The 10,854-nt window shown below is 36.4% G+C and overlaps 2 protein-coding genes across 2 annotated transcripts; one reads left to right on the top strand and one right to left on the bottom strand.

Annotated features, from left to right (window-relative positions):
* Positions 1–18: 18 nt before the first annotated feature.
* Positions 19–1,404, bottom strand: LOC135792448 (leucine-rich repeat-containing protein 58). Its single transcript, XM_065303093.1, has 4 exons — positions 867–1,404; positions 590–806; positions 346–535; positions 19–285 (listed from the first exon to the last, which is right to left on the bottom strand). The coding sequence occupies exons 1-4, from the start codon at positions 1,358–1,360 to the stop codon at positions 119–121; spliced, it is 1,068 nt and encodes a 355-aa protein (XP_065159165.1). The 5' UTR covers positions 1,361–1,404; the 3' UTR covers positions 19–118.
* A 2,158-nt stretch (positions 1,405–3,562) lies between these two features.
* Positions 3,563–10,817, top strand: LOC135792211 (uncharacterized). The gene is made up of 5 exons (XM_065302824.1): positions 3,563–3,816; positions 9,206–9,367; positions 10,041–10,240; positions 10,297–10,637; positions 10,699–10,817. Exons 1-5 carry the CDS (start codon positions 3,793–3,795, stop codon positions 10,815–10,817), a joined length of 846 nt encoding a protein of 281 aa, XP_065158896.1. The 5' UTR covers positions 3,563–3,792.
* Positions 10,818–10,854: the final 37 nt, after the last annotated feature.

Genomic DNA, 10,854 nt, shown 5'->3' with positions numbered 1-10,854 from the left:
AAGGATAAGACTATGGTGTCTAGTTTATGTACAATTGCTTATTTTATTGATATTTAAAGATAAAATCACACAGTTGCGCTCAAACTATATAATAAAATATGTTTCGAAAGTCTGTCACTCAGCCCAGAAGAACCTTGCGCATTAGATGGCTTGGTCCAGCCTCCATGTCCACCGGCGTACCCGTCACACACTTCGAGGAGCAGAGATACTGCAGCAAGGGGATACGATACTTGCCGCAAAAATCGACGAATTTAATATGTTCCACACGATTATCAAAGAAAACACCTGCAAATCATACGGAAATTACAGTCAAATTCAATTTAATGAAACTGCGCAATTACTGACCTTTGCATTTGGGATTCACACAGTGATGCGCACTTTGCAGATAATTAAACAATGTGCGCGGAACGTCGCATTCTCGAACGGGAATTTGATGTTCCTTTACGATACGCGCTGATAACTCCAATAGGGATGTGGGATTATGCGTGAGATCGCTGACGAAACGTACCACGAGCGGATTATCTCGCAAGCTCAACTGAAATTTGAAAAATATTTAGTTTGGAATAATCTCTTAGTAGATTTTTAGTACCTCAGTCAGATTTTTAAGCGTGACGATATCAGGCGGTAACGTTCTCAGTCGATTTTTGTGCAGGAGTAGAGATTTTAAATTGTGTAAATACGCGATGTTGGCAGGCAGCGATTCGAGCAGATTGTCGCAGAGAACTAGCGCCTGCAGATGGGTGAGCGAGCCAAGCGCTGTGGGCACTTCAGTGAGAAGGTTTCCACCCATAGACAAAATGTGTAAGCTATAAATATGACAGATTAAGTACTCGTAAGTATTTACTTATTAATAAACAGCAACTTACTTTGATAGTTTCCAGATATTTCTGGATATAGTCCCGATGCGATTGCCACCCAAGTAGAGATATTTTAAGTTAACAAATTCAAACACTTGTTCGGGAAAATGCGTGAGCTGGTTACCACTCAAATTAAGTTCCCGTAGATTACCTGCGGTGAAACTCTTTGGCAGACTGTCATTTGTTAAACAATTGTTCTTAGCAATGAGCGTGCTGAGCGCACAGAATTTGAACAGATCCGGCAGCTGCGTCAAGCCACTTGAACTGACGTCCAGCGTTATCAGGTTCGTGAACTTGCACAAACTGATTGGAAACTGCACCAGTTCATTGTGATTTAACAGGATGGTCTCAACACGCTCGTGCGACTTCTTCTCGTCTTCACAGAGCTGCAGGAGATTGTCTTCAACAATGTCGAGGCCCAAATGTAGACGGGCGAAGTTGAGTGTCCTGCCGCTGCTTTCGCCGTCGCTGTCCGACGTGGAGGAGTACTGCACCGTGTCCATGGTGATTGCGCACTGCCGCACGACTGAGCATCTTGTCTGGGAGTCGCGGGTCGGCGTTATTATCTATCTCGACGCACCGAATTAAGATTGCGCTGCCGCGACGCCACTTGGACTCTGATCCACCATACGCAGCTTCGTCATCATGGATCTCCATCATGATCTTGATCATTTTAATCCAATTTTTAGCCGCCGTTATTTTTTCATGATGCAATCATTTGATAAAACTACTACGCGTGAATACTTTCGATTAATTACATTGTGGTACTACTAGGTATCTTTCTTTTTGTGAAATTTAGTTTGCTTATCGGAAATGTCTACTTCTAGGTTGATATCATGCATTTTACTTTTCCAATCAGGTTTTGATACATTTGAATATTGATTACATTTACAACCAAACGCAATTTGATTTCGTGATAATACTACATACAATGTGTATAATTTCTGAGGCGTACTCCAAAATGATATTTCAATAACACTTAAAAAAATTCAACCACTCGACACTACTCTAACCAATTTTAGGCATTTTTGATTAATTATTTAAACCGTGATCAAGCAATTTTCGGGATTTACGGGAAGTCAAGTGTTCTATCATGTAGAATCAGCGTGCTGCTTAAATATGCGAAACAAAGTTGCTGTTAGAAACATAGATCTCTATCAGTTTAAAATTCAACATGATTTATTCAAATATCTTTACTTCTACTGGGAAACATGATGTTTTTTCACATTATTAAAGCATTATTTGCACCATTTGCGTCGACTTTAAATCCGGCTGACAGCCTCGGCAAAAAATATGTGTCAACGCAGCGACAGCGTGACTATGATGACTTTTATTGTCTCGCTAATATATTTTCTATAGACGCATCGGCGTGCCGATCGCGGCGCGATGAGTCGGGTCAAGAGGTTGTATTAGAATCGTGGAAAACGAAAACGCTCACTTTCTCTGCCACCGACTGGCGATGATACGCTCTGCAATGACCATAAACATGCGCGTCGAGAACTTTTGCTTTCAAACGAATATAAAACGGTTTCCCAATTCCATTAATAAAATTTAATGCATATTTAAATGCCGATCATTTTATTATAAATTAGCCAGCCTAGGCCAACGGTCCTTGAATAGATGAACAGACTTCTACTGTTCAATGTTATCAAGTAAAAATTTTCCCATTCAATAAGGCAATACAATTATTTTTAATTATTATTTGTTTTTTAAAACTATATATGCGGAAGACGTCTATGACATTTCTATCATTATATTAATTCAATGCTATCGCCCAGCTATTCGTGTCAAACGTGTTGAATTTATCACAATTCTACGTGATATTAATATCAAGGTGATATGCGCCTGGCCCCGCTTAAAAGTACGGTCATTTCCATTGGAAATGCGCGTGCTATGTATAATTTATTATCTGCGGTGGGATGATTAAATGGCTGTAGTTTATGCGTGGAAGAAAATGATTACCTGGTGACAATAAATATGTACGCCAATGACGATGATTTTTATAATTATAATTGACCGCAGCCTGCAAATCGTAGAAAACGAGACGTCACGGTACGTTAATCACAGTGTCAGAGTCATTGCTTATTTTACGACGCTGTTAAGTAAGGACAACACAGGGTTGCATTATTCAGCTCTGTAAATCGCTGGTGGTATTTTATTATTCAAGCAGCATGTTCAAAATTGAAATTCAAAAGAAACAAAAAGCAGAGCAGCAATGCGTGCCAAATAAGCGATTAGCCCCAACCTACTTGAAAAATACTTTCTTTGAATATGTCATAACATTACACGAAAGTGAAACTAAATGTAAGCCAATCGCAGAAATTCATTTATGCGTCCATCGAGTCATCGGTGACCTAATTTTTCAAATTAGTGGTACTTGAGAAGTTTTGATATTGCATTGCAAAGCTTACGTGTGTAAAATTGCAAAATATAAATCAATTCATCGCATTTGTTGTTTCCACAGCTTTGTAACACAAGTATTACAATTAATCTTATTCAATTCCTTCCGCGATAGTTACGTAGTCACTGCTTTAATTCGCGGTTACGTCCGCTGTGCCAACGTCTTGTGCCAGAGCTCGGCTACAATCTGGTCAGACAACAATTCGTACACGATACTGATTACAACGGATGACATTGAAATATCCCACCGCACAAACACCACTCCTGTCTGTTAGAGTTGCGTCTTGACGCGCAAGTAAACGCACGCTGCAGAAAGCAAACAGTTGAATTGAACGCGTCGACGACGTCGCGGCAGGAAGAAACCGTTCATACCAAACACGTGCTTATAATTCAAATGAAATATATCATATAACTGTTATGATAGTCCGCGATGTGATTCATATCAGTTTAAATTAATCAAAGATTGAAAGTAAAAGTGATCGTAATGTGTTCGATATTATTATTATGTAGTTAATCTTGATCTATCACTGGGAATATGACTTTAGCTACCTTTAAACTGGTGAGTTTTCAATATTACGTAAAAATAGTAAACCAATTTTCAGCTTGTTGCATATAAGATTTTTGCATCAACGTAATTGGTTTCTGAGAAGCAAACAAAAATTACGATTGCTCTGTCGTGGTTCAATAAGTCGAAAGAACATGGTACATTACTACCATGAAAATAATAGTTGTGGAAACTTTTGTACGTGTATACATTGTTGAAGCGAGGAGAAAAAACCAAGCAACGTTTGTGTGAACAAAAGCATAAAATTGGTTTGCGTTGTTGCATTGCATGTGGCTGACATTGCCTTCGATTTTCTTGCACCAACAATCGTGAAATGCGAAAGATCAAACGACTTACAACAAATTCGGATCGAGTATAATTTCTATACTAAGTTGGGCAACAATTAAGCTGGATTTGAAATTTAATCTTTTGTTTTTTTCAAAAATAAGTGTAATATACTTTCTAAGTATTTTTTATCAGTTATTGTCTATCGAATAATTTCATTTTTCAAATTTTGCGCTTCACTTCGTTACGTGTAGAAAATTGCGTTTAATTTATGTGGATTAGCATTAACACTACAACAAACGGTTCAAGTGCATCACGCGTATTTATATAGGTGATTCATTCAGTCAAAATTGCAAAACGCAGCACATAACTAAAGATGTCTTAATATAAAACATGCTGCATGAAGCTTTATTATTATTTTATTATAATATTCGTAAATTATTTATAAACATACACGTGTACGAAACAATCTGAAAAAGTTGCGGTTACAACGACGCGTCAATTTGTCGACAAAAACAGAGTTTCGCCACCGAGAAGTGAAATTTTGTACGCGAGCTTCAAAGAACACATTTTGGATATTACATGTGTGCTTAGTTTTATCCATGTTCGTTTTTTTCTTTTCTTCCGTGCGGCGTTTGAGTGGATCCGTATGCTTTCAAACTTATACCGTGTTTGAAATTTAATTAATTAAGCAATTAATGTCAGCAGCCAGGAATTACAACCAAAATAAATGCAGCTGCATGGGTCTTGAAAGATTGATTAATTTATGGCCCTTCCAGAGGTTTGCAGAGTGTCAACAATATTTTAATTGCTGATATTGCTTGCGCATGTCCATGTGTAACTTTGTTATTCATGACAAAAGGCGAGAAAACCTTGGCTCAATTCTTCACAATGCGCCAAATTAGGTGTACGCTCGTGCGTTAACTTTGAACGTTCAAGTTAATTGATTCATTTCGCATAGATAACAAAGAACCGCGATTCAAATTTTCATCAGTCTAGTGATCTATCATCACGATATTAATTTGCAAATTCATTCAATTGCTGATTGACAATAAATGCGGGTGCCAAAGTGCAAGCAAACCTCTGAAGTATCTTAATATTGATGCGGTTCTTTCGGTGTGATTTATTCGCGTGCGCAGAGTAATGAAACAATCGTAAAACGTGACTTAGCACTGAGAGTTTGTTTAAATTTCTTATGCACGTTTGATCATAATCAGTGATTGCTGACTGTTACTCGGGATTGCGTTAGAAGTGATTTGAAGCATTGAAGTTCATTGAATTTGCGCAGGCCAAGGCAGCACTACTGCTATTATTGGCTTCCATTCGACCGGACTCTTGAAACAAAAACATAGTCTAATCATTGTTATTTAGGCGAGGCATGGTATAGCATTTTCACTTCATTGTTTCCACATTTACTTCCTAAGATAATATCGGTATACTAATTTATATAATTTTCTGCAGTATCATGGCTTATTTCACAAAAACAATAATAGAATCAATAGTATTTTATTAACCTTGGTTTCCTTTTATTGATATACTACTTGAAAATCTCAGGCACTCGTGAAGTTGTGCATACAACTGTGATTTACGCGCCTTATACGGAGAGATTTTTATATTTCCTTTATTTTTACAAACTTTTCGAAAACACGTTTATCAGATTTATGAGAAAGCTTTAATCGAATAAATAAATATATTACAATGATACAATATTTATAATTAAATATGTGCGTATATGGACTAAGTCGGAAGTTTAATAATTGCTACTGTACTGTAGCATCTGCTGATTTATATAAAAATTATAATATTGGTCAGCACGGGCAAGAAAGGACTAATATTTTCTGGCACATTAAATCTTGCGGTTTGGCGCCACACCTCAAAATTATACAAGAGCGCATTAAATTCGTAATATATTAAAACACAAGCATTTGCCCGCGAGCTTATTACTTCTTGGTTATTTAAATATAGCATGTGCTAAATCCGTCATATTACTCTCAGTTTCGACTTAAATTCAATTGTCTTAAGTTTTTGTGCACAACTTTGGTTTACAAGAAATCGAAAGTATAGAAACTATTTCTAATTGAAACTCTAATTGAATTGTCCCTGAAGTTGGAACAACCATCGTATAACTCACGACTCTCCTACATTATCGAGTGGTCTTTGCTCACGCACAAAGGTGACGTTTTTCGAGAAGACGTATTTTAAGCAGAAATAAAAGAAAGGCCGACCTTAGGTACGTGTAGAGGCGTAGAGTGCATTGCTCCCTTTCATCCTTTGTTGACCTTTTTCGGCATTCATACGCTATATGTGCGTACATTTTTCCTTGCTTTGGATTTTTATCGTACCGCCCGAGGTCCGAGGTCTTGAGCTTTCGTTTTCGATTTCGTTGGAAAACCGTTCAACGTTGTGCTATTGCGACACGCACACGCATACCATTTGATGACGATGACGCGGATGTTGCAGGCCGGTTAAAGTGCTCTCTGCATAAGGTAAAGGTAAAGAACACGAACCACTTGAATTGCATAATCATATTGTATCCGCATCGACCACTAATCTAAACAAATTATTAATTTACGGCGGGATTTAGGCTCACAAAAAACCGTGCTTCCTTTTCACTCAGGTATATATTCATAACTTTATATTAAGCTATAATTATATTCATGCGGATGTTCTTTGTAGACCTCAAACTTGAATATGATGTAATTTATATCATGCTCCAACAAAAACATATAAAAACTTGCTGGTTTAAACCACTACTTACACAATATATGCGTCTAGAGTTGTTCAAAATTTTACATTTTATGTACCTTGAACTTTCAGAATTAGTAGGAAGCCGAGAATATTAATTTTTCAACAATTAGCAAAAGTAAAAGAGCAAGTTGTGATTATCGCAGTTTTTGTGAATGTTACATGTCCGAAGAAGTTTATATAATTCACGAATGCACAGCCACATAAATAATACCCATTGCCATATACCACGACGTGAAATGATACAAATTTCCTAATATAAAGTATCCATGTACGTGCCGCTTATCGTTCGGTCTTGGTCTTGGGCAGATTTCATGTCGCTGCACATAAACGCGCAGTATGTAATGTTACTTTCTCCGCCGATTGCTTTCCTGCGTTTATATTCATATGCTCGCGCACACACTTTGACGATAAACCTCCGCGTTGTACCTACTTCTATTGTTTAGCTGGTTTATTCGTTTTACTTCATTTGCACTGTCAACTGAAGTTAAAAAAATTAAATTGCCAAGAATTAGTGATGAAAAATAGTCAAAGAAATATTACGTCAATTGTTAATTATTCTAAACTAAAACTTAAGCCTATAAATGTTTATAATCAAAAAGTAAAATCAGCAACATCAACATCGTCCTGGAATGTGCCACACATCTTCACGACCTCGTAGGCTGCCGTGGTATCGTCATCCAACGTCTTTCTATTGTTCTGATTTTCTCAAGGCATGACAAGCCTTATAATGCAAAATACACATCGACATTTAGTTTCCTCTCATAGCAATTTAATGCCGGTCCCTCCTACAATGTTCACTCTTTATCCATTGTTAATCGCGCTAAATATCTTCTTCAACTTCTTCTGCATGTGCTAATATCACGGTGTTTTAGAAATAGTATTGTATATTATATCATTTTCACATTACGACTTTTTTATAGTTGTAATGGTTGGTGTAAGCTTAACTTTTATTTTTATTCCATCATCGTGGTGTTCCGGTTTGCATTGCGACGTTTTTTACAACTTTATTGTTACGCGTTAAACAATTGGATCTTCCGAATCTCGTACGTACGTAATCTTCGATATTTCTGTGAATTTCCGTATAAATTACCCAACAAAACGTGCAACCACAATCAAATCAAACAGAGAAGGAAAGAAGTAATCGCAGAACGAAACGAATAAAGCAAAGATGATTGTGTAATATGCGGGTGTGATGCGATAAATTTAACATATTGTTGAGCAACTTATTATTACCAAACTTTAATTTATTTTAGTGTAGGAAACATTCCGGGAAATAAATAAAAATAAAGTAGGAAGAAAGTTAAACATTGTTGAAATTAATGTTTGTTTAATTCTACAATAATTAATTCAATTCAAAGGTGCCTTGTAATTGAATAAGTTATATTTCGACATCTAAAGGAAAGTACATCTAACACTATGAATGTGAATTACTCGTATGTGATATCTTCTTCTTATTTTTTATGTTAGAGCTCTGTATAAATATGAATTTATGGCCACAGTTGCGAGATAAGAAATTTTTTATCTCAGTTAATAGTCTCAATAAAATGTTATTATATTAGTGGATTAAATCCCAACGTTTTATAGACAATTATGTGTAAATTTCAAATTACTTGCTGTTTTGTTAGGATTACGTTAAGTAATTACTCGTAAATCGATGGTAATAATAATTCTGAACGAAAATCGATTTAATGACGCTTTCCACTTGCATTAATATTTTACCGATTTGCGCATCCTTTCGAAACTAATTAGAATAAATCCGTGCATGCGAAGATGAGAAATAAGCAGAAGTGTAAATCAGATAAAACTATAATTTACGATCTTTTAAAAGTTAAAATTACATTCTGATTTGTGAGGCGTCCCTGGGGATTTACTGCTGACATCTGCAATAAACTTATTTGCTTGATTGACAATACGACACTTCAGTTCATAAAATGGTGACGCTTTTAAAAAATTGATAAACCTTGGCAAACACTATTTATTATTTATGGAGTTTAACAATAAATTACTTGGAAATATTATAGTTGTAAAACCATAACTATAAATAATTAAAATTTACAACGTGACGCGCTAATAAAGAACAGAGCGTAAAATTAAAAATTTGCGAATGAAAGCTTTGACTTTGGAAGTTAATGTGTTAAACTCAATTGTACTAATAGGTAATTTATTACTGCCGCCAGATGAAAGTGGAATTCTGAAATTAATTCGAGAAAACCCAAGTGTAGTGCACTTGTAAAACAAAACTTGCTTCTGATGTGACACATGCCGATGCATAATTTTTTACTTTCTTTGCTTGTAGTTTTTGTTTCAGTGATGCAATACTTTCCATTGTTGTTATTTATGAATATATGCTAATCTGCACCACTGTTTGCAGCTCTTCTGGACATGTTTCCTGAGTTATTGCTTGACCGGAGCGTGGACGGCGGTGGCGCCTCCGCCATGGGCAAATCCAATGCTCAATCCTTGCGCAAATCAACCCCGTGGTTGGCAACTGCTTTACTGGCCTGACGACGGCAAGTGTTACAAAATATTTCAGGTAATAACAACAATCAGATAAGAAGTGAAATTCGAATAACTAAAAAATTAATCATTTAATTAATAATCTTAACGATTTCTGCGTAATAATTGTCAATTATATAACATAGGTAATTGTCACAGAATTACGCGTAATTTCTGCACTTATTTCCTGTTTGAATTAATTGATGCCTGCAATATGTAAATGTCATATATTATATAAGAATAGCAAATAATTTTATAAATGCCAAGGAATAATAATTTCATCAGTTATACGAATAAATCAATTATAAAATGCTTAATTAAAATGCATTTTTATCAAGGCGCGTGCTATTTACGTAGCAAAATTGTGTAACGCCTTAACTTGTTGCAAGTTCAAATATTACATAACATTCAGCATGCGCATCGGTTTTCGCATTTATTGGCAACGTAATTAGCCTGTTTATTTCCGCGATTGTAGTTTTCATCCACATTTGCATTCATTAATTATTCAGAAATGTACTGAGAATTTCGCAAGCATGTTTAATGTTGAAAAGTAACGTAACGTTGACGACCTTTGCTCACATACTGAGTAAAAGTGAATTTCATCACGTTCTTTACGCCTGTCTCATAGTAATAATAACTGATAAATTGAATTGTTGTATAACATTCATTAATAATGATGCCTACGCAATTTTAACCTGTTTATATTTCAGAAAGGTTATCCTTGCCCAGAAGACATGGAACTGAGTCCTGAAGCAAGTGGTTCTGGTCAACAGCAAAAATTAAACGCACAATGCAAATGTCCGCCGAATACCGCACAATCGGCAAGAGACGGTCGTTGCTACGAACTGTTCACCACTGGGCCCTGCGAAAAGTATCATTATTTTGCCCCTGACATTGCTAGAACTACAAAGTACATAGTATTAGCCACCATGTGCGTTTTATTCTAATGAAATGTTGTATTTTTAGAGACAGACGAGAATGGGGCAAGTGCCAAATGATGGAAAGTTGCTCGAACATAAATCAATTATTTTGGCCTAAAACGGGCAAGTGCTATGAAAGATTAACGCGTGGTCCTTGTGCGAAAGGGCAGTTGCTCACCATGGACTCGCACGGCCTCTCAGTTTGCAAATGCAACAACAAGCAAGAGCTCACCGACTACTTTTACGGTCAAAAACATGGCTGTTTTGAGCACTTTACGAAAGGCCCGTGTAAAGAAGTTGGGCAAATTTTCTTACCGGACAAAACTTGCGGGTGCCATACATTTCTGCCGCATTATCATGATGACACTGATCTCTGTTTTGAAATAGGTACATAGCATCTTAATTCGGATCCTAGGCAAATTTACCTTTTTGCAAACATTTTTTGCAGGTACAATTGGTCCATGCGCCCCAGGCGAAAGTTTTCAATTGGATTCAAGTCGTCAAAAAGGGGTGTGTGCTTGCAAAACAGGCCATATCCGCTATGAAAGTAATGGACATTGCTACTAAAAATTTTTATAAATCTGAAAAAATGACGACTGACACG

This window comes from Atheta coriaria, unplaced genomic scaffold (genome assembly GCF_025399875.1).
Source record: "Atheta coriaria isolate IRGN ID8LTWV9N9 unplaced genomic scaffold, Caltech_Dcor_3.1 hic_scaffold_5_pilon, whole genome shotgun sequence".
NCBI lineage: Eukaryota > Metazoa > Arthropoda > Insecta > Coleoptera > Staphylinidae > Dalotia > Dalotia coriaria.
Note: the sequence above shows the minus strand (reverse complement) of the source record. Positions and strands in the feature narration are given on the sequence as shown.

Excerpts from the sequence above, each read along its gene's own strand:
- LOC135792448 (XM_065303093.1), bottom strand. The coding sequence starts at position 1,360 with ATGGACACGGTGCAGTACTCCTCCACGTCGGACAGCGACGGCGAAAGC. Across the intron at positions 536-589 it reads CGCTTAAAAATCTGACTGAG|TTGAGCTTGCGAGATAATCC; the intron begins GTACTAAAAATC and ends TTCAAATTTCAG. Across the intron at positions 286-345 it reads TGTGAATCCCAAATGCAAAG|GTGTTTTCTTTGATAATCGT; the intron begins GTCAGTAATTGC and ends TATGATTTGCAG.
- LOC135792211 (XM_065302824.1), top strand. The coding sequence starts at position 3,793 with ATGACTTTAGCTACCTTTAAACTG. Across the intron at positions 3,817-9,205 it reads CTTTAGCTACCTTTAAACTG|CTCTTCTGGACATGTTTCCT; the intron begins GTGAGTTTTCAA and ends CACTGTTTGCAG. Across the intron at positions 10,241-10,296 it reads GACATTGCTAGAACTACAAA|AGACAGACGAGAATGGGGCA; the intron begins GTACATAGTATT and ends TTGTATTTTTAG.